The following is a 24,123-nucleotide window of genomic DNA, read 5'->3' as shown; positions in this document are numbered from 1 at the left end:
CAATTTTATGTTTACACTGAGTCCACCACCACACGTGAAATTTGATATGGGTAAATAATTTCGACCACCTCTAAAGGGGTGGGTGATAAAAGCTTTCTGTGATCTCACCGGCTCAAGTGCCCTCTTTAATCTGAATTCATCTGGAGAGTAACTGCCTTATGATATTATAAAATTACTTGTTTCCTGTGCTTAGGCCTTGTCTCTAGGTAGAGTTTATGTGTCTCAAGGACAAAGACACAGTCTTGTTCATTGACTTCACACACTGCCAGCAAATAATGTGAATCAACAGACCTTTAATTAATGGACATGAAGAAAAATTAGTCGTTTGGGAGAAGGTCCTTGAACGTAGCAAAGCGAAAAGAAGAGGATGCTTGTGCATTAACACCTGCTTCTGAGAACGAAAACCAGGTAGTATTTCCGGGCCTCGGTGTCCTCTGAGGCGGCCCTTTAAAGAGATGGAAACCCTCAGCCTGGGAGCAGTGGGCGGAGCCACGACCCGAACGCCTGGAGCCCGCACCAGGCGTAGGCGGCGTCTGGGGCGCGCCGTCCTCTGACCGCCAGGGGGAGCCCTGCCGCGCGCTGCGCACCGGGCCGCTCCGCCCCGCTCTCTGGGCCCGCGCGCCCGCCGCGCACCGCCCGTTGCCACGCCCGCCTCAGGCTGAGGGCCAGTCACTCGCGGGCCGGCGTCCCGCAGCCCGTTCGCGCCCCGCCCCTGTCCCGCAGCGGGACGAGTAACGGTTACGAAGCACTTTCTCTGCTGCGATTTCTGCTTAGTCATTGTCTTCCAGGAAACAGCTCCCACAATTTATGGTCAGCTCTCTCTCAGCGGCCGCAGTAGCCAGAGCCACAGCCGCAGCCACCGGTGCCTTCCTCTCCGGCCGCCGCCGTTTGGCCTCTCTCGGGCCCGAGCGCAGGCCGGGCTCCAGCTGCGCGGCACCGGCAGCCTCGCGCTCCCTCTAGGGCCTCTCTCGGGCCTCGGGCACCGCGTCCTGTGGGGCGGCCGCCTGCCCGCCCTCCTGCAGCCCGGTCGCCGCTCGCCCCTGGCGGCCGCTGCCATGGGCACCGACAGCCGCGCGGCCAAGGCGCTCCTGGCGCGGGCCCGCACCCTGCACCTGCAGACAGGCAACCTGCTGAACTGGGGCCGCCTGCGGAAGAAGTGCCCGTCCACGCACAGCGAGGAGGTGAGCGCGGCGAGCGTCACCGCGGGGCTCCTGGGGCAGGCCTCAGGCCAGGCCGGGCGGTTCCGGGAAAGAAGCAGCTCCCACGGGCGAGGGAGGGTGGCAGGGCCTTGGGCGCACCTGGGCTTCGCCCGCGGGAAGATGCCGGGGCCAGTGTAGGCGCGATCTGGGGTCCAAACCCGCTGCTGGGGGCAACGCGTCTTAAAAACTTAGCGGGTGCAGCTGCGCACTGAGTGACGCCTCTGTAGGTGCTTAAGGCTGGAAGCAGAACTCTCAAACATCCAGGGTCCCTCTTCCTGGCACGGAGGTCAACAGAGGGCCAGGACGTCGCTCTGTCCCTCTCCACGTCTCTTGCTTCCTTCCCCCACCCTGTCCAGGTAAAGGAGTATTTCGGAGATTATCCTTTGGTGCATTCAGATGAAGTAGTATTTCTAGTACACCTAGCTTCTAGAATGTTGACATTAGACTCTGTGTTGCAGTGAGACAAATGAGTAGGCACTCAAATTTGGCTTTGAAATACCCTAAATACCCTGACTTTCGTTATTACACTTTTTTTTTTTTTTTTTTTTTTGAGACGGAGTCTTGCACTGTCGCCATGGCTAGCTGAAATGGAATGGCGCGATCTCGGCTCACTGCAACCTCCATCTCCCCCCGGGTTCAAGCGATTCTCCTGCCTCAGCCTCCCGAGTAGCTGGGATTACAGGCATGTGCCCCCATACCTGGCTAATTTTTTGTATTTTTAGTAGAGACGGGATTTCACTATGTTGACCAGCTGGTCTCGAACTCCGGATCTCATGATCCACCCACCTCAGCCTCCCAAAGTGCTGGGGTTACAGGCGTGAGCCACCACACCTGGCCTGACATTACACATTCTATGCACTTATCTGTGCATCTGTGTATGCTTTATCATTACACATTCTATGCATGTAACAGACTATCATACATTTTATGCATGTAACAAAATGTCATATGTGCCCCGTAAATATGTACAAATATCATATATCAATTAAAAAATAAAAGTTTCGTAAAAACTGGAAAATAAAAAGACTAGTCACTAGTTGGAGATGACAGTAATTAATCTGGAATTACAAACGTGTTATTCCTATTTGTTGTTGGCTATTTCTGAGCAGATAGTCATCCACAGACTGCATATTGTGCATATTGGTGGTATGGGACAATTTTAGTATTTAAAAAATTACAAAACCTTTAGATTTAGGAGCTATATATCTTTCAGAAAGTTACTTAGCCTCTCTGAGTCTGTTTACATGGCTTTAAAGTTGGGTAAAAACACCTTCCTCATCAGGTTGTGAGAGAATACGTGAAAATGCTCACCATGGCATCTATCTCCCTGTCATCTGGTTCCATCAGAAAGATAAAACAAATCTTAATTAAAAGAAAAAACTTTCCTAAACTATGTCATATTATGGAATCAGCTGTGTTCATAGGCGGTTTCTGCTCTCTTATATGAGATGTTGATAACAGACCATGCAGCAGCACACAGCATCCCTCTGAGTAAGTGCTGGACCTCTGCCCAGGCCTGGTTGGGGTCAGTGTCCATCAAGAGATGAGAATGCTTGCTTGTATCTTTAGTAGGAATCTGAGTCTGTACTATATTCTGTGTTCACGTTCTAGCTTAGTGTGTACGTTTTGTTTTATTTAAACCACCTACTTTGGCTGTTTCTCCCAAAGATAAATATTTCTGTATTTGGTACATAGACCCTTAATTTCTTCCTGTACTGTTGGTGATATTGGGTGAAATTTTATCTATCTCACAATAGCATACTCTAGTGACTCAAGAGTTTCTGACTGCAAACACAGTATGAAGTACATTTTATCTTGCAATCCAGTTAATAGTTGTATATCAGTATATCTGAAACAGGCTTCACAAAAAGATATTAACTGTTATTTTATACTGTGTATTCTGATTTTTTTCTGTCTTTAATTTTTAAAATGTTGATTTCTCGATGCACAAAGTCACACACCACAGTTTGTAAAACATTGTTCAATTGACTAATTCTGGTTTGTAATGTTTTATTTAGGGTGCTTCATAAGAGTAGGGCAAAACTAAAGAAACTAGAAAACATTGGAGGAAAACCTGAAGGAATCATATTATAGGGAAACTATAAAAAGGGGGCACATTTTGTTTCTATGTAAAAAGAACTTTGTAACATCCAGAGCTCCAAATTGGGATGTACTACTTGGAACAGTTCAATCTCACTAAAGAGATTAAAGAAATGGAATAAATCACTTATTTTTGAGAAAATGTATATATTGGGTCGAGAGTTCAGTTAAATTTCTTACAAAGTCTCTTCTAGTTCTAATTAAAAAAAAAAAATGTTATGACTTCTGTCCAGATTTTTTGTTTCACTGGAATTTTATGAAATCAAATAGTTTTTTAAGTAGATCATTATAGAACTGTTTTGCCCAGTTCTTTGTTGTAAAGGTGTTTGACCAGTTAAATCGTGGTATTTTAAAAATTCTTACACAATTCCAGATCTAATGATAGGCTAAGTTGTGGTGATGCTTATCCTCAGTGATATTGTGTGCGTATGATAAGAATGAAGAGCGCAGAGGACAAACGTAAACATTAAATGTTAATGACAAACATTAACCCAAGTACAAGGTTAATGTTTAGTCAATATAGAGAACATGTAATTTACAAGATTAAAAATCATTAGGTTTGTGATAATGTCAATGAATTTTTTATGTAATTATAACATTAGACTGTTTTATGATTTGTCCTGACATTTTGCAGAATCCAAGATTAATTAAAGAAATGGTTTCAAGAAGGGGGTGAATACTCTGAAAATATACTTCCTTCTTCAATTGAATTCATCGGGAAAGCCTCAAGTGTACAAATGAGCCATCCTTCCAAAGGGAAATTTCTTAGAATTCTCCCACAATTTGAGCCAAAGCACTTCCAATAGAATTTTTAACCTCTAGTTGGTTCTGCTCCTTCAATTTTTACTAATTTTTAAGAGAATATTATGATTTGTAATTCTTTCTGGAATGATTATCAACTCATTTTTATCCACTGACTTAAATTTGGTTATAAATATGCTTTACATAAAGATGTAGACCATGTAACTTGAATTCAAGTGTATTGTTGTGAATAGCACATAAATTATTAAGTATCGTATATCTTAATATAGGTAGTTCTCTGCCCTTAAATTGATAAACTTGTACTAAGAGATAAGTAGCAAAGTGCTTATATCAATTTTTATCATAAGCAATCATAGTTCAGATAGTTCAGAAGTTTGGTCTCTGCTGTTTCTATTAGGAAAGTGCTTTTGCAATTCAGGGGCTTGCTTCTAGTTACTCATTTGTTTTTGCATTGATTGCCCACAGAAGAATGCAAAACACGGTGTCCTTGGTTATCTAATAAGGCAATGATTTCAAATAACCAGCATTGGCCCATTATCGATCATAAATCAGTTCAGTGAGTCATGGAGCAGTATATTTTTTTCTAATTAATATATTAGAAGCCATTAGGGTACCTGGCATGTTATGAGCCTAAATGTTGTTTTGTGGATGTTTTGTTTCATTATATGTATATACATATAATGCATATGGGTCTTTGCTTACTATGTGAATGTATGTCTTTGGACTACTATGAAATAAGTTTGAAATACATTTTAGTAAAGTATGTTTGAATTGATTTACAACATACCATACTGTAATATTTGTGTAAAAAATTTTTTTGTTTATCTAAGAAAACATTGAAGATAGGTTAGAGGTACACCTAAATGTTAGGAAATGACTTCTGGACTGTCATACAAATTGACTTCTGCAAGATATGTCTATCCTGGTGGTTCTCAGACTTTAGAGTACATAAAGTACTCTACATGGGACACTTGTTAAAATGAAAACTCCAGACTGCTCTTGGAGAGTGATTCAGTGTGTCTAGGATTAGGCTCAGGAATCTGAATTTTTAATAAACAACACAGGTGAATCTGAGGTAAGAGTCCTCCAGCCACACTTATTCTCCAATAATTTAACTTGTTTGTCGATCTTTAAGAAATGTAGCATAGTTGTGATATGAATTCTAGTCAGACAGCCTGGGCTTGACTCCAAGTTTCTCTGTTTATAAACCTTATTTTTGTTTCTTTATGAATGTCTTTTTTTTTTTTTGGAAATAGAGTCTTGCTCTGTTGCCCAGGCTGGAATGCAATGGCACCATCGTGGCTCACTGTAACCTCTGCCTCCTGGGTTCAAGCAGTTGTCCTGCCTTAGCCACCCAAGTAGCTATTATAGGCCTGCACTACTACACCCAGCTAATTTTTGTGTTTTTAGTAGAGACAGGGTTTCACTATGTTGGCCAAGCTGGTCTTGAACTCCTGATCTCAAGTGATTTGCCGGCCTTGTCCTACCAAAGTGCTGGGATTACAGGCATGAGCCACTGCACCTGGCCTATGAATACTTTTATGTCCCAACAGTTCACTTAAATTTTCACTGGTACAAAAACACTTTAAAATAATTAGACAACTGGTTTAGTTCAAGAATATTTGAGAAACAAGAGTAGGATGAAAAAAAGCCTGAATTTATCTATGTTGAAAAAACAAAAACCTTGTAGAATTAAAGTTGAGGTTTCTATGGCATTTCCTGTTGCTGTCTTTTTTTCTGCCTATCAAATTAATATATTCTTATTGTAGGAGTATAGAAAAGTGTATAAGCTTTGATTAACAGTTTCAAAATGCATTCCTTTTGCAGCTTCATGACTGTATCCAAAAAACCTTGAATGAGTGGAGTTCCCAAATCAACGCAGATTTGGTCAGGGTAAGTGAAATGTGAATGCAACCATCACGCAGGTCAAAAAGGAAGTAAAGTAAACAGGAAGTTAATTTCTTCAGTTTTGTGAGGGAAGTCAAATAGGCAATTAGCCATAAAACTCTCTGTGGTTGATTTACTGAGACAGCACTCTCATCCAGTAGGCTTATACATAAAACAGAAAATCTAGACTGTAGGCAACTTGTTAGCCAGACAAGATACTAGGATTCTCATGCTTATTTATGTTCTCACCATGGTTTCCTCACTATCGGTGTTTTATTTTCATTTATATTTGGTCTAGTAGAGGAATGATTATCAGTTTTGATTGGTAGATTGCTTTGGTAGACTCAAAGTCACTGGAAATAATTTTTCAAATGTCAGTTTCTGATGAAGCAATAAGGAATTGTGCCCATTAAATGTCAGTATACGGCTACTATCAGAAACGTTAATGTACAAAACACTAAACCACTCTTTGGTATCCAACATAGTCAAAGGCTCACAGCACATTACTTAGCTACTTTAAAAGTATAGAAAAGGACATGTGCTGGGAATATTGGTTCCACCGGGCATACTGCAACTATGTAACTCCATAGCTGCTATATAGACATTGAGTAATTTTTTTTAAATCAATCTCTGTTTCTCTGAAATGGCTATCTATTTTACTTATGCTCGACATGAAAACACTTACTGAACTCCTGATGTGTGCTATAAAAGTGCTCAAGAATCATGGGAAAGCCCTTGCTGTTTACTTTGTGTAATATTATAAATGTAAGTTAATGTGTTTCTGATTTATATGTACTAATACTTTGTGATTATCCTGGTAATTATTCATTAAAATATGTTCAAATGACCTTTGCTTTTTTCTGCCGCACTCCGAAAAAAGTTTTGGTTTAAAATGCTTGTGATTATAGGCTGGCCGCAGTGGCTCACGCCTGTAATCCCAGCACTTTGTGAGGCTGAAGAGGAGATCACCTGAGTTCAGGAGTTCGAGACCAGCCTGGCCAACATGGCAAAACCTCATCTTTATTAAAAATACAAAAAAAAAAAAAAAATGGCAGGGCATGGTGGTGCATGCCTGTAATCCCAGCTACTGGGGAGGCTGAGGCAAGAGAATCACTTGAACCTGGGAGGCAGAGGTTGCAGTGAGCTGAGATCACATCACTGCACTCTAGCCTGAGTAACAGAGTGAGACTTTGTCTCAAAAAATAATAAAAATAAATAAATAAAAATAAAATTCTTGTGATTATAAGACTAAATACACTATTGTCATACAATCCAGCAATTCTGCTCCTTAGTATCTACCCAAAGGCACCAAGAACTTATTTCCACACAAAAACCTGTGCAGGGATCTTTACAGCAGTTCCATTCATAACTGCTAAAATTTGAAGCAACCAAGATGTTCTTCAGTAAGCGAATGTATGTATAAATTACGGATGCATATATAAACTATCCAGACAAGGCAATGTCAGTCAATGCTAAATAGAAATGAGCTATCAAGCCATGAAAAGATATGAAGGAACCTTGAGTGCATATTACTAAATAAAAGATCTGAAAAGGCTACATACTGTATGATTTCAACTATTTGATATTCTGGAAAAAAGAAAATTATGTAGACTATAGCTTTGCTAGTCTAGTTAAAAAACAAAAACAAAAACAAAAATGAGTAAAGAGGCCAGTGATTGCCAGGGATTAGCATAGAGGGATAGATGAATAGGCAGAGCACAAGTTTTTTATGTCAGTGAAACTACTGCGTATGATACTGTAACGGGTATGATACTGTAACGGGTATGATACTGTAATGGTGGATACATGTTATACGTTTTTCTAAACCCATAAAACATGCAACACCAAGAGTGAACCCTAAGATAAACTGGACCTGGGTGAATATAACATGTCAATGTAGGTTGATCAACTGTAACAAATGTATACCACTGTGGTGGGTATGTTGATAATGGGGGAGGCTGTGTGTATGTGAATCTGGAGGGTAAATGAGAAATCTGTTCAATCTACTTTGTTTGATATTGTTGTGAACCTAAAACTGCTCTAAAAAATAAAATCTGTTTAAAAAAAAACGAAATCCACTTGCAGGTTAAAGTCCAATAACGTTAAAATCCAAATAAATTAAAAAGTAAAAGAAAAAGTTTGTAATTAATGTAGAAAGTTTTTAATATGTCATCCAGATGGATAATATTGTTTTTCATTGTTTTTTAGGGTAAAGTTATCTGCTGTGCTAGTGGTTCTGACTCCTCACATATCCCCCAATTGCTTGTTTAATTTTTTTGACAATGCTTCCTTCTAAATACCTGGTCAAAATGAGACACATTTTCCCAGAAAATAGATAAAAACACACACCATTTAACCTTTATTTCAGAGCTTTGCAACCCTTGTGAAGCCCACCCAGGCCTTATCTTGCAGGAAGACAATCCTGCAAGATAAGTCTGTTATCCCATCTGTTGTCTTACAGGTTCTCTGCTTCTAAAGGGCATTCTGGATTATTCTAAAGGGCATTTTATAATTAGAAGCATTAAATTTTATGTTTATTTTAAATATTATGTGTTTATTATAGGAGTTTCCAGATGTCTTGGAATGCACTGTATCTCATGCAGTAGAAAAGATAAATCCTGATGAAAGAGAAGAAATGAAAGTTTCTGGTAAAATCCAGTCTTTTCAATTTATATTGCTACATAGTGGAAGTGATAGGTTTTGTTAGGCATTAGAATAAGCCTTTCTTTGGTCAAACACTAAATGTGGGAAATACAAAGATTCTTTTTTAACATAATTTTACTTAAACTCCAAGATGGAGTTATAGGAGGTCAGTGCTGGCTATTATATAAGAGTCATAGCTGGGTGCCATGGCTCATGCTTGTAATTCCAGCACTTTGGGAGGCTGAGGCAGGCGGATCACAACAACACAGCGAAACCCTGTCTCTACTAAAAATACAAAAATTAGCTGGGTGCAGTGGCAGGCACCTGTAATCCCAGCTACTCAGGAGGCTGAGGCAGGAGAATCACTTGAACCTGGGAGGTGGAGGTTGCAGTGAGCCAAGATTGTGCCACTGTACTCTAGCCTGGTGATAGGGCAAAAAAAAAAAAAAAAAAAAAGAATCAGAATTGAACTTCAACTTGCTTTTCTCATGATGATGTCATCATGTCATGTAATTAATGTGTCAGACTTCAGTAGAAAGAGTAAGGTGAAGGAGATGGAAAGGATAAAGGGAAGGCTTAGGAGCAGTGTCCCCAAAGCAAGCATAAGCACCCCTTTCCTGGTAAGATACTGGTAAGCAATGTCTGAGGTCACCTGGGAATATAAAAAGAAGTCTGGGCAACAGTTACATGAAGAAAAAGAAAATACTGTAACACCCATTCAGGAAATGTAGTAAGTGACAAATTCCAGAAATTGTACTATGCTCAAGGAATACACAAATGAAAAGATGTGCCATTTCTGCCCTTACCTTACAATCAGCATAGCATAGTCATTAAAAGCTTGAGCTTTGAAGTTTCTGGATGTGCAGATTACAAGCTAGTATACTGTTGGGCTAACAAAGACTTTAACCTCCTTGTGCCTCAGTTTTTTCTTCTATAAAATGAGGATGTATCTGTTTCTCCAGCTTCTTGTAAATTGGATAAAATAACAAAAGAAGCACTTAGCACAGTGCTTGCCTCAAAGTAAGTTCTAGGTAGCTATTATTTGCTACCATGTTGTTACTGTGGTTGTTAATAACTACCATTTATTGAGTCTTGCTTTGTGCCAGGCACTGTACTTGGCACATTATGGTTATATTTTCTCATTTAATTCTCAAAACAATCCTGTAAGATAAGTCTGTTATCCCATTGCATTAGTAATATTAAATAACTTGAAAGTTGTCATACAACTAATAAGTGGTTGAATGAAGAATCCACTCAGGTATGCCTAACTCCAAAACCCATTTTTTCCTTTTAATATCACAATGCTATTTGTGTTAGAAAGGATGTAAAGCAACATTCTTTCTGAGGTTGATTGTAATTCATGATTTAGTTCTATCTTGGGTCTCTTAGAAGTTATACTCAGTTCCTATAGGGCTTGAGATTTTTTTTAATAGGTATCAAAATTCTCCCCATATTAAGAGCTTTCCTCTTTCTACCAATCCAAAATGGCTTATCTTTCAGAGAAAGGAGGCTATTTCAGATGGCACAAATTCATGGACAGAGAAATAGTAGTGGGGAGGGTTTTCACAGAGTTATAGGGGCTAAAGTTAGCCAAAATAGTAAATACTGACTCTCAAATAGTAGGGAAGCTGCGATGGCTGTTCAGTAGGGAGTAATCTCAGGGAAGCAGTGTTTTTAGAGAGATTATCTAGCAGTAGGAATGGACTGATATAAGAAACATACAAGAAAATGTGTTGCATATATCAAACGTCAGGCACTTTATATAAGGGTATTTTATTAGCCCTATTTTTTCTCCATTTCCTCTCTTCGTTTTTTTCTTTTCTTGCTCTTCTGCTACTCTACCTGTTTGTCTATTGAGCAAATTAATTTTTTTGAACAGTGAGTTTACATAAAGTAAATATGTACATATAAAATTGAGTTTAAATGAAGCGAAAGCCTCAATCTTACAAATAGAGAAAATGACTTAACTTTCCTAGTAACCAAAGAAATGCCAATTAATGTGGTCCTGGGTAGGTATAGTATTGTACTTACTAAATTAAAAAAAGAATTTAATAATAGCATCCTTTGTTGTTAGAACAATTCTTAATTGGTGGTGGTGTAGTAAACTGGCACACATCTTTTAAAACATAGCAAGACTTACACAAAACTTCACAGTGCTTTGACTCATAATTACATTTCTATCTATTCATCCCTGGGAAATGATACAGTATAATGCTGAACAAAAAGTTACTAAGATGTTTGTTTTGGCATTATATATGTGAAAACAGAAAGCTGGAACTACTACTGGAACATTTACTAACCTAAATGTTAATAAGTAGAACTCATTTAATAAATGACAATCATCAAAATTACAAAACAATATTCAACCATTAAAAAATGAGTATGTAAAGTTGGTTGGGTGCGGTGGCTCATGCCAGTAATCCCAGCACTTTGGGAGGCGAGGCTGGTGGATCACTTCAGGCCAGAAGTTCGAGACCAACCTGAGCAACATGGCAAAACCCCATCTCTACTAAAAATACAAAAATTAGCCAAGTATGGTGGTGCAGGATCCCAGCTACTCGGGTGACTGAGGCACGAGAATTGCTTCAGCCCAGGAGGAGGAGGTTGCAATGAACCAAGATGGCACCACTGCACTCCAGCCTGGGCAACAGAGTGAGACTCTGTCTCAAAAAAAAAAAAAAAAAAAAAAAAAAAAAAAAAAAAAAAAAAAAAAAAAAAAAGTATTTAAAATTATACACTAAAAACCCAGAATACATTCAAGGCCACCCCTAAGTGGAAAAAACAAAACAAAACAAACAAACCAAAAAAACACAGAATACACAGAAATCTAAACAGTAATTTGGGTGATAAGACTGGCAGTTCTTTTTGGTCTTTACTTTTATAGGTCTTCACTTCTACAGTAAGCACATGACTATTAGGATAAAAAAAGAAATTTGACCTGGTGTGGTGCTGTAATCCCAGCACCTTGGGAAGATTGCTTGAGGCCAGGAGTTCAAGACTCCCCTGGGCAACATATCAAGGCCATGTCTACAAAAAAAAAAAAAAAAGAAAGAAAGAAAAAATTAGCCAGGTATAGTGGTACATGCCTGTAGTCCTAGCTATTTGGGAGGCTGAGGTGAGAGGAACACTTGAGCCTGGAAGCTGGATGCTGCAGTGAGCTGTGATCGCATCACTACACTCTAGCCTGGATGAGAGTGAGACCCTGTCTCAAAAAAAATTGTGGTGATTCACACCTGTAATCTCAGCACTTTGGGTGGCTGAAGTGGGAGGATCCGTTGAGGCCAGGAGTTCAAGGCCAGCCTGGGCAATATAATGAGACCCTGTCTCTACAAATTTTCTAAATTAAAGAAGTTTTAAGATAACCAAATACTACATAGAAATATATTTAAAATATTTATTACATAAAGATAAACCAAATAGAAGTAGAAATAATGTTATGCCCTACTTTATATGACCAAAACTAGAACGTAATATCTGAAAATGAAAATAATTATATTAGGAAGGTAGAATTGTGGATTCTTTTTTTTTTGTTTTCTTATTACATTTTTAGTTTAGTCTTTGTATATAGATTTTAGTTTATTGGAGAAAGTATATAATGTGCTCTATTAATCTTTAAATCATAAAAATATAAATTTCAAGTAATTTAATTTCCAATAGTTACCTGACTTGCCTTCTAATAAATGGGAAATAAATATTTGCTTTTTGTTTTGTAAACAGATATTTGTTGGCACCTAGCACATGATTTTAAAAGTACAGTGGAAATATATATATTTATGTCTTAAAATTAAAACTATAAAGTTATGTAACTGGGAAAGGAAAAATAATTCATTCAAGATTGTCTGTCATCTTAGTATTGCAACAGTGTTAATACTAGCATATAGTGAAATGTGTATCCAAATGTAGTAATGGGTTTCGTTTTCTTTGTTACCCAGCAAAACTGTTCATTGTAGGATCAAACTCTTCATCATCAACTAGAAGTGCAGTTGACATGGGTAAGTAAAAACTGAACTTTTTATCTTAATGGTGGACTTTAAATTAGTATAAGTGTATTAGTTATAACTTGTGTTTAGGTTCAGGTAGAAAGAAAATGAGCTGATTCCAATTTTACCTTCTGAAGTTCTAGCCTAATTTCTTAAGGCTTCTATAAAATCATAGTGACTTAGGTATGGTCATATTTTGATATGCAAGAGGAATGTGAAAGGTGTAACGTAGTTAAATATTCACTATCTGTTTGGAGATAGAAGTTCTTAATCATATTCTTAGCTCTTTTAGTACTATAGGTGAAATATAAAAATGAACAATGGCAAAAAAAAATCCAAATATTTTATATCTATTTTTAGCACTTAGGTTATTGTGATATTAAAGTTATTCAATACTTTTAAAAATTATTCCATGTTTACATATATTGAAAACGTAAATGACTGGCTCTTTAATATAACTTTAGAATGAATAATCATTTAAAATAAGCTCTTAAATTATTTTTACAGAAATTAAGAAATTATGTATCTTTATAAATGTGGATTAACACCATACATTCAGTTTTCCAGTGTCTCAAGCTTATTCTTTGCTGTGACTACCAGTTACAGAATATTGGGTCATTATTCATGTGATCATCCGTATGTGATAGTAGTGAGCAAGTAGAACTGGAGAAGAAAATTTTATGAAGATAAGGGAGCTACTAAAGACTTCTGGGACCTAGGAAACAAGAAGACATTTTGTTCCCCAGAAGGAGGAGCATGTAGTAGCTGCAAACTGCCTAGGAAAAAGGCAGGTCAGAGAAACCAACTTATCTGCCACACAGAGCAAGTAGGCAAATGGGCGCTTAAACATTTTTAAAAGATGGAAATGTTCTAAATAAAAAGTAAACTACAAAATAATCTGTTATTTTGAAAACTAGTGAAGAATATAGACAGAATTCAGTGGAATACTTTGAAAATATTAGAAATATTTGTTTTTATGATGTAACAAGCATTTATTCTCTTTGTGTTTTCCTTCCTATCAGCCTGTTCGGTCCTTGGAGTTACACAGCTGGATTCTGTGATCATTGCTTCACCTCCTATTGAAGATGGAGTTAATCTTTCCTTGGAGCATTTACAGCCTTACTGGGAGGAATTAGAAAACTTAGTTCAGAGCAAAAAGATTGTTGCCATAGGTACCTCTGATCTAGACAAAACACAGTTGGAACAGCTGTATCAGTGGGCCCAGGTAAGGGATGGCAGGATCATAAGCACTCTGGGAAGAACCTGCCCTTTTCAGTCTTTGCTGCATGCTGTTGAGCATCGTGCACATAGTGGCCGCCCCTGCAGGGGACTTTTCCACATGTGGGAGTTTTGTTTTGTTTCTGCAGGAGTTTTGAGGCAGGTTTTATCTAAATCATTTGGGGTTTTTGTTTGTTTTTATTTAAATATATCTCTGATTTAACTGAATGTTAATCCTAGTTAAAATGAGTGACAAAAATACTAGAAAAATGTGTGTTAAAACATTTATAGCCAAATGAATTAAGGCCATTTCCTCCGGTTCTACTTACGTGCTGAAAACAATAGTACCTAAAAAAAAAAATGAAGGTTTTTCTTTAGGTGCTATTAGACCAGGCTCTAATTTCCTAAGTAAGGGAATATTATATATAACAAATATTTTTCTGTTATTCTAATAGATGTGTAAGACTCTCAGTTCATACAAGTTGATAGGGAGTGAGTGTCATAAATTAATTATTCCCACTCTCAAGTCTAATAACCTACAGAATTATTAGGAAAATCACTTACTAGCATTTTACCTTTACTCTCAGTATTTTTCTTTATTCCTTTTCCTTCTTCTTCAGCCTTCTCCTTTTCAGAGCTTTCATAGTTTCTTGTGGACAGGAAGACCCTAGAGAAAGTATTTCCCCTTCTCCCTTTGACTTGATGATAGCCAGAATGTGATCAAGAAACTTCTAGAGAGACTTAGATGATTCAGAATGAAAATTAACCAGTGCAGCTACTGGAAGCTATCAGTTCTTCTCTTTCAAAATGTGTCTGATTAATAGCCATATTTTACACTTTAACATTAAATGTATTTACTTGCATTTGATCCTCTACCTTTAAGACCTATTCCCTCTGTAGCTGAAACCATCACACTTAACAAACTAACAAAAATCATGTTTGTTTTCTAGGCAGATGTACTAGATTGTTAAATGGTTCTAACAGGGGACTTTTTAATAGTGTAATACAGGCCGGGTGTGGTGGCTCACACCTGTAATCCTAGCACTTTGGGAGGCCAAGGCAGGTGATCACCTGAGGTCAGGAGTTTGAGGCCAGCCTGATCAACATGGTGAAACCTCGTCTCTACTAAAAATACAAGCTGGGTGTGGTGGTAGGTGCCTGTAATCCCAGCAACTCGGGAGGCTGAGGCAGGAAAATTGCTTGAACCCAGGAGGTGGAGGTTGCAGTGAGCGGAGATTGCACCACTGCACTCCAGCCTGGGTGACAGAGCAAGACTCCATTTCAAAAAAAAAAAAAAAAAATAGTGTTGTACTGTGTTGGCGTTTTCCTCCTGCTAGAGTTATATTTCCTTTCCCTATTACATAAGGAAAAGGTAATAGGGAATGTCTAACCTTACCACTAATCTAGGTTAGAAAAGCATATATTAATAAAGATATTCATGTAAAAGTATTTTGTAAACTTTAAGCACTGTGGATTGTGATTTTTCATATATTCTAAAATTATGTTATTGCTTATTGCTTTCTACTTTTGGTATTATATTTAATTTAGTAGTGATATCATGATTTTATTTTCACTTCTAGGTAAAACCAAATAGTAACCAAGTTAATCTTGCCTCCTGCTGTGTGATGCCACCAGATTTGACTGCATTTGCTAAACAATTTGACATACAGCTATTGACTCACAATGATCCAAAAGGTAAAACTGATATTTTCATTATAGAGATTGATCATAAACTTTTGTTTATGATCAATAATAGAGATTTTCATGATAGAGATTGATCATAAACGTTTTGCAAAAAGGTACTTGTTGATATTTAAGTGTGGACAGTGATAAAAATACAGTGTTATCCGAACTGTTCTTAATGATTGGTTCAAAACATATACGCCTTTATTTTATTTTCAGAAAACTTTATTTTTGTCTCTGTACCAATGGTGAAAAAAAGTGAAGGGATCATTTCCTGAATATCTGGTCTTTTGAGGTTCACAAATACTAAACTACACAGAAAAGATCTTTTGAGACGTTCCAAATAGCAATATTTATAATCCTATCTAGTACAGCAAAGACTGACCAGAAGGCCACTTGATTATTTATTTAGTTATTTATTTTTGAGATGAAGTCTTGCTCTGTCACCCAGGCTGGAGTGCAGTGGCATGATCTCAGCTGACTGCAATCTCTACCTCCCAGACTCAAGCAATCCTCCTACCTCAGCCTTCCGAATAGCTGGGACCAGGTGCATACCACCACACCTAGCTAGTTTTTGTATTTTTTGTAGAGAGAGGGTTTCACATGTCACCCATCCTGGGCTTGAATTTCTGGACTCAAGAAATTCCCCCACCTTGGCCTCCCAAGGTGCTGGGATTATAGGCGTGAGCCACTGCAGCTGGCCAAAAGGCCACTTTATTTAAGGGGATAAATATCTGAAAAACATGGCACATGTAATTTAATTCAAAACTTAATAAGTATCTTAGGATAGGTAATTAGGTATTTTATTAATGGTTACTATCAAGCCATATGTTTAGAGTTAATCAGAAATATTATTTGATTAATAAGACTGGCTTATCTGCCTTTTGTAGAATAATTTTTTACAACATTTTATAAGATAACTAGAAAGACTTAGAAGAGAATATTGAACATAATTTGCAAAGATAAATGTTTCAGAGAGCCTGTATGTTACTATTTTTGGTTATAAATGAAAAATGTTTGGTTATAAGTGAGAAATATCTTGTGAAAGTTTTACCTCTTGATGACATTTTTATGGAAGTTCTGATTTAATAAATATTAGAGGAAATTATATTTTAGAGATAATTCCCGTCAAAAAAATGTTCAGCTTTTACTTCCATACCTAAAAATATGACATAATATCAGTGGGTTGATTCAGTTTGCTTATTTTAAGATTGCTGTGAATAATCTGTTAAGACTTTATATTATTTATTAGCAGTCTACTTCATTCTCATTTCTTCACTGTTTCATCAGAGGAGGGGGAGATGGAGAAGAAAAAATTTTAATAGTTATTGTTCCTTGAACGCCAAGCATCAAGCCAAATGCCTCAGAGAGATTATCTATAATCCTCACAACACCTGAACCTATGCATTTTTTTAGTCAGGAAATAGAGCCTCAGAGTGAAAGGAACTAGCCAAGGTCACCCAGCTGGCTTTGAGCAAAGTTTGAACTTGGCCTAAGTCTTGGATTAGTTTGGACCCTTTTCCACTATATTATCTCTCTGATTTGAAATGTTAGTATTACAGTATTTCAATATGAAAACTTTATCCATTTTCATTTAAATCATACCAGAATAAAATACAGTGACTTTTGCCTCCCCAGTAGAGCTTTCACAACGAAGTAAATTGATTTTTAAGCCATTTTAGTGAAAAAACTAACAAACTGTTATGCTGATTTATTCTGAACTATAAGTGATTTAAATTTTAACTTTCCATATGTTGGCAGGTGTCATGTGTCTGTTTACTTTTTGGAGGCTCTTCTGACAGTAACTGTTACCAACCACTGATGATCCAGCCTGTACCCTCTTCTAGCTTCACTTGAAAAAAAACTCAATCTAGTAGTAAAGGAAATAGGAAAAGATGAAGGTGTCTAGTGTTTTATTTTCACATATCTAAATGTTGCATTTAGAAATTATGGCAAAATATATTGTATATGTATGTGAGGAGAGAGATTTAATCCTTTTTTATATTGTATTACTGATATAATTTGATACTTGGTTGTCTTTTTAAATTCTAAGACTTTTGGTGAAAATGCAGGCTTATCCTGCATTTATCATTAATGAACCTTCAGACACTTTATAATGACGCAACTTTTGATTTAATTTGTCATGTTTACTGACTAAAGAGTTCAGCCACAGCTGAATTTTAAAAGTATATAGTTAAATGAATAGCATAGTCTCTGATTTTGTGTCAAATTTTTTATTTTTTTAAACAACCAAATTGTAAAACATTTAACTCTGCTTGTCATTTAAAATAGAATTTTGTTCATAAATTCCCTGAAGGTCTACCCCCGTTCTAAAAATTACTCTTACTCCTCATAATGGGTTTATTTTCCATTACCCTTTGTTCTAGAAGTTGTAGTAACAACTTAACTAGAGAGTAAAATTGTAAAGTAGGTGATCCTGAATTTAGAACTTTCTGTTTTTATTTGCTTCCTGCCTCCCACTTGAATTAAATCCAATCTGTATTACCTCTCTTTCCCTCGGTGGTCCTCTTCTCTGTTATCAGAGAATCTGATAAACCCGTAATAATGTTACTTTTCCAAGGAGACATTTGCATTCTATTTATGAAAACTACCATTTACTAGTAGTGTGACCTAGACCAAGTTACCTAGTCTCTATGCCTCAGTTTCCCCCATAAAGAAGATAATAGTATCTATCTCATAGGGTTAGCATGTGGATTAACTGAGTTAATACATGTAAAGTACTCAGAAAAGTACTTGCCACATGTAAAGTAATGCCAAACAGCTAACATTAATAAACATTGATTGACTGTTTATTATTAATGTTATTCAGGTATCACAGCAGTTCATTTGGGAATAGGTGTATCCTTTAGCACTCCCAAATCAAACTGTAAAGATGCTTACTTAATCCCTATCTGTAGGTTGCTTCTGACCCCACTGGAATCTTTCCATATTGATTGATTCATTCAATGGACATTTGAGCACCATTTGCCAGGCATTGTTCTGGGTACTAGAGATAAAGAACCAAGTCAGACAAAAACCAGTCCTCGTGGAATTTATATTCTAATGGGAGGAGACAGACTATAAAATAAATGTTACATATGATAAATGGTAGTACATGCTATGGAGATAATTTGGCTGAAGGAGCAAGAGCATCCAAGTTAGTCGTTGTTTTATGTTTTAGGTCTCTCTGCTAAGGGAATATTAATCAGAGACCTGCAGGCAAAGAGTGAGCCATGTGAATATCTGGAAAAAGTGTGTTCAAGGAAGAGGGAGAAACTGATTCAGAGGCCCCAAGGTGTGAATGTGTTTGAGGTTTTCAGGATGCAGTAAGGAGGTGAGGCCAGGGTGGCCAGAGAAGAGGCAGTGAGGAGAGGAGGGTAGGATATGGGATCAGAACAGTCATAGAGAGCTTGGGTATAAACTTGGAATTTGCTGGGCACGGTGGCTCACACCTGTAATCCCAGCACTTTGGGAGGCCAAGGCAGGGGATCACTGGAGTCCAGGAGTTTGAGACCAGCCTGGGAAATATAGTAAGACCTCATATCTACAAAAAATAAAATAATTAAATTAGTTGGCCTTGGTGATGCATGCCTCTAGTCCTAGCTATTCAGGAGAAAGAGGTGGGAAAGCGGATTGAGCCCGGTAGTTTGAGACTGCAGTGAGCTATAATTGTGCCACTACACTCCAGCCTGGGTAACAGAGTGAGACATTGTCTCAAAAAAAAAAAAAAAAAAAAAAAAAAAGAATTGGCATTGCGGCACTCTAAAATTATCAGCTGCTGGTGCTGGTGGAAGTGTAAACTATAGCCTTTCCTGTAGAGCAGTTGGCAATATACTGTGTATCTAGCTTTAAGAATGTACTTGTACTTTGGCCCTTCACTGCATAGCCAGGCATGCATTTTAAAATGTTCATCATCTGGCATCACTGTGATACCTGGAGGACATTGTTTCTTCCATATTTGGAGATAAATTTATGTCTTGATTGTTTTTTTATAAGATATAGTTGATAAAAATTTATTTAAATGGTCTTGCAATGATATGTATTCAGATGCTTAAAGCATTGTTGGTATACATATTTCTATTTTTAGAAAGGGTTTTTATGGATCAGTGCCCCAGTTGTCATCAGAGCCATTGGTGTTTTCATTGTTTAAAATATCATCTGTAAAATGGGCATTTTTTATTTTTTAAAAAAAGCCATTATTTATGTGTATATGGCTTTTTTTTGGCATTCCTGATAATTGTATTATATAAAGTCTATACATTGGATAACATTATGTATATTTAAACTTATAGACTTATTTGTAATGCAAACCACCATTTTAATGTACTGTAATTAGTATGGTTATAATATATACAGTCTTTACCTCTTCCCATCACACAACTTTTTGTGTGTGTAATAAGCCAATTTTGGTTTGAAAATATTTTTTGAGGCCAGGCTCATGCCTGTAATCCCAGCACTTTGGGAGAACGAGGTGGGTGGATCACCTGAGGTCAGGAGTTCGAGAACAGCCTGACCAACGTGGTGAACCCCATCTCTACTAAAATACAAAATTAGCCAGGCATGGTGGCACGCGCCTGTAATCCCAGTTACTTGGGAGGCTGAGGCAAGAAAATTACTTGAACCCTGACTATACATTAGAATCACCTGGTCTCAAACTCCAGCGATCCCCTGCCTTGGCCTCCCAAAGTGCTGGGATTACAGGTGTGGAGCCAAGATTGCGCCATTGCATTCCAGCCTGGGCAACAGAGTGAGACACCGTCTCAAAAAAAAAAAGAAAAGAAAATATTTTTTGAAAAAGAATATTTATTTTGGCCTTATTCTTATTAGCAAAATATTAGGAAAAAAACTAAATGTTTTGACCAATGATAAGGAAATATATAAATTATGATATCTAATATAGTATTGGGGAAATTATTAAAAATTATGTTTTCACAGATTATTACATGGGAAAATATTCACAATATAAGTGGAAAAAGTAAATAAGGCTATTGTAACTACAGTATGATTTCTAGTTTTGTAAGATATGGATATATATATACAAACACAGATACAGATATAAGATATGGAGATATATATTCAAGATATGGATGGAGATAAATATGAAGATATATACCCATATACACGAAAAAAGTTGTAAGGAAATACATGACAATGGTATCATCTCCAATTGATAGGATTATCAGTGACTTTTTTTTTTTTTTTCTTTAAACCCTGACTATACATTAGAATCACCTGGAGATCTTTAAAACCTGCAGATGTCTAGGCTCCACTCCCCAAAAGTTATGAATTAAATAGGCTGGGGTACAAGTGTAGATACTTTTTAAATAACTGCCTGGGAGTTTCTAATATTCTGGTTCAGCTTCATAGCACACACATGAAGGATAAGCATATTTTATATTAAATTTTGAGGTGTTTCTTTATTATTAACTGCCTACCTACATAGTAAAGTACTTTTGTTTTCCAATTAACATGCTGGAGTTTTGTTTGTTGTTGTTTCTTTCAGAACTGCTTTCTGAAGCAAGTTTCCAAGAAGCTCTTCAGGAAAGCATTCCTGACATTCAAGCACAGGAGTGGGTGCCACTGTGGCTACTGCGATATTCAGTCATTGTGAAAAGCAGAGGAATTATCAAATCAAAAGGCTACATTTTACAAGCTAAAAGAAGGGGTTCTTAACTGACTCAGGAGCATAACTTACTGACCTGTAATTTCCTTGAATATAAGATAAAATTGGGATGTGTAAAAATCTAGTTATTGCCTGTAAATGGTGTCATTGAGGCAGATATCCTTTTGTCATATTTGACAGTATGTTGTCTGTCAAGTTTTGAATACTTCTTTTGCCTCCCTATCAATCCATTCTCATGAACCACTGTATTGGTTTCCTTAAACTATTGTTTTCTAATTGAAATTGTCTATAAAGAAAATATTTGCAATATATTTTTCCTTTATTTTTATGACTAATATAAATCAAGAAAATTTGTTGTTAGATATATTTTGGCCTAGTTATCAGGGTAATGTATATACATATTTTTTATTTCCAAAAAAAATTCATTAATTGCTTCTTAACTCTTATTATAAGCAATTTAATTACAATTGTTAAAACTCAAATACTGGAAGAAGTTACTTTTCCTGTTATTGATAAACTACATCTCAGAGTAACTGGAGTAGCTGGGATTTACTAGTAGTGTAAATAAAATTCACTCTTCAATACATGAATGGAAACTTAAATTTTTTTTATGTGTTCTTGCGTATAGTATAGCTGTAAAGATTTAACCATGTATTCTTGTGCCATATTCTATTACTTATAAAAAAAAAAAACCAAAGTAAATCTGAAAAGGAGAGGAGAAACTTTGAAATTATTGTTTGGGGGTTTTATAAAGGCAACTACTATCATCTCCAGATTCTTTTAAATTATTGATCCATCCTTAGTATATATTGCTACTCATTCAAGAATCTTCAATAAGTGACTGGGCCCAGTGGCTCACGCCTGTAATCTCAGCACTTTGGGAGGCCGAGGTGGGTGGATCACCTGAGGTCAGGCGTTTGAGACCAGCCTGGCTAACATGGTGAAATCCCATCTCTACTAAAAATAGAAAAATTAGCTGGGCATAATGGCGGGCATCTATATACTCAGGAGGCTGAGGCAGGAGAATCACTTGAACCAGGAGACGGAGGTTGCAGTGAGCAGAGATCGCGCCATTGTACTCCACCCTGGGTGACAAGAATGAAACTCTGTCTCAAAAAAAAAAAAAAAATCTTCAATAAGTATTGAGTACTTACCATGTGTTGGGATACTGTGGGCTCTGGAGAGACATTATCTACTTAAACAACTTTGAGATACAGTTTTAACTATTTTAAAGCCCAATAATATAATTAAAATTTTATAGCTTAAAAGAGACTAAGTCATTTCGTATAATTCCTCATTAGTTTAAAAACCACAAAATTGCAAATAAGCTATAACCTTTGATATACACTATAGGTCTCCTTAATTTTATAAACTGGTATCTGTAACCTGAATAGTTTGGAAACTTCTTTAAAAATCTCTTGTGTCTCAGTATTTTTAAACCATGGGCCTAAATAAAACTAATCTTGCTCAAGTTTTCTCAACCTAGGGAAAAGAACTATGGTTCCATATTCAAAATAAATATAACAGACCTTTTTCCTAAGTAAGATTTTGTGGTTTACTGATTGGATAATTTGATCATTAAAATTATGTGAAATCTGGCCGGGCACAGCTCACACATGTAATCCCAACACTTTGGGAGGCCAAGGCGGGTGGATCACCTGAGGTCAGGAGTTCAAGCCCAGCCTGGCCAGCATGGTGAAACCCCATCTCTACTAAAAGTACAAAAATTAGCCGGGCGTGGTGGTAGGTGCCTGTAATCCCAGCTACTAGGGAGGCTGAGGCACAAGAATCGCTTGAACCCCGGAGGCGGAGGTTGTGGCGAGCCGAGATCACACCATTGCACTCCAGCCTGGGTGACAGAGCGAGATGTGAACAAACAAACAAAAATTGTGTGAAATCATATGATTTGCCTGGTAAAACGTGTTTAGACGTTGAACTATTTAAACCATCTAGCTTATATTAATTGTATTTAATGTTATTAAATATATATAGTTCACTTTTAAATTTGGAAATGTACCACCTTTTTTTTCCATATAAGTCCTTAAACAAGTGTTCATTTTATTTTAAATCTATACAGTGAATTGGCCAAGATATTTTAAGAGGAAACTTTAATAGTACATTTATTGCTTTTATAACCCTGGACTTATAAAAATGGATTGTTTGAAGGGTTATTCTGAAAATGGGGAAAAAAAAATCTTAGTTGCTAATATATCTAAACTTCAGCAGAGATTTCTGGTGATCTACCCCCACCCTCAACTCTTGACAAAGAAACAAGACTATAGATTCATTTTCTGAAGTGGATCATGTACAGAATTTTTTAATGAGCTTTTAATTTTACCTCTGTACTCTTGATTTTCTGTTATTGAATAATCTTTTTTAAAACACTGATTTTTAAGGCTTTATATAGAAGTTTTCCAAGCTGATGTTCACATCTTTTTTTCATGGACTATCAGACTATAGTGAACACTTTTCAAATATTTAAGGACTTAATGTTTAAAAAGCCATAAAATAGAGAGTAGTAATACTACCAAATAATTACTTAAAACTGAAACTAAGTTATCAACAGTTTATATAACATGTTTTTTGAGATGTAAATCCAGTGTGACAAAGATAGAAAAAGTTTATATAATTGTTTTTTTTCCAATAAATATGAAAAAAAAAGCTGTTGCTTATTCATTACATTTTCAAAATACACTGGAGCCTTACTTTAACACAGTGTACTGTAACTTGGAATTTTTTCTGAGTCTTTCTTGAATTCCCATCCAGGAAACTGTAGTCACCAAAAGCAACCAGTATTTTCACATGATGTAAAAGATCATATTGTGCTAGTACATTAATATCCATTTGGAGATGGCCATTGCTAGAACTTGAATCACAAATAATAGCTAATAATTTTTCAGGTTTCAAAAAAGGTCATTTGGATAACAGCTATTTATAAAATGGAAAATAAAAAATTACTCTATTTTGCATGAATAGTTCAGACTTTCCCATACCAGAGCCAAGTAGTAACTAAAATTAGGATCTTAAT

The 24,123-nt window shown here is 36.7% G+C and overlaps 1 protein-coding gene across 1 annotated transcript; it reads left to right on the top strand.

The window, feature by feature from the left end:
• Positions 1-574: 574 nt before the first annotated feature.
• Positions 575-21,691, top strand: GCLM (glutamate-cysteine ligase modifier subunit). Its single transcript, XM_017544207.2, has 7 exons — positions 575-1,181; positions 5,889-5,954; positions 8,512-8,596; positions 12,524-12,583; positions 13,594-13,796; positions 15,370-15,484; positions 20,976-21,691. The coding sequence occupies exons 1-7, from the start codon at positions 1,056-1,058 to the stop codon at positions 21,143-21,145; spliced, it is 825 nt and encodes a 274-aa protein (XP_017399696.1). The 5' UTR covers positions 575-1,055; the 3' UTR covers positions 21,146-21,691.
• The last annotated feature ends 2,432 nt before the right edge of the window (positions 21,692-24,123 follow it).

The sequence above is a fragment of the Cebus imitator genome, unplaced genomic scaffold (genome assembly GCF_001604975.1).
Source record: "Cebus imitator isolate Cc_AM_T3 unplaced genomic scaffold, Cebus_imitator-1.0 Scaffold166, whole genome shotgun sequence".
Taxonomy (NCBI): domain Eukaryota; kingdom Metazoa; phylum Chordata; class Mammalia; order Primates; family Cebidae; genus Cebus; species Cebus imitator.
The sequence above is the reverse complement of the archived record's forward strand: the minus strand, read 5'-3'. Positions and strand labels throughout refer to the sequence as shown.

Coding starts and splice junctions, on each gene's coding strand:
- GCLM (XM_017544207.2), top strand. CDS start 1,056: ATGGGCACCGACAGCCGCGCGGCCAAGGCGCTCCTGGCGCGGGCCCGC. Junction 1,182..5,888: donor CGTCCACGCACAGCGAGGAG/GTGAGCGCGGCG, acceptor TTCCTTTTGCAG/CTTCATGACTGTATCCAAAA. Junction 5,955..8,511: donor TCAACGCAGATTTGGTCAGG/GTAAGTGAAATG, acceptor TGTTTATTATAG/GAGTTTCCAGATGTCTTGGA.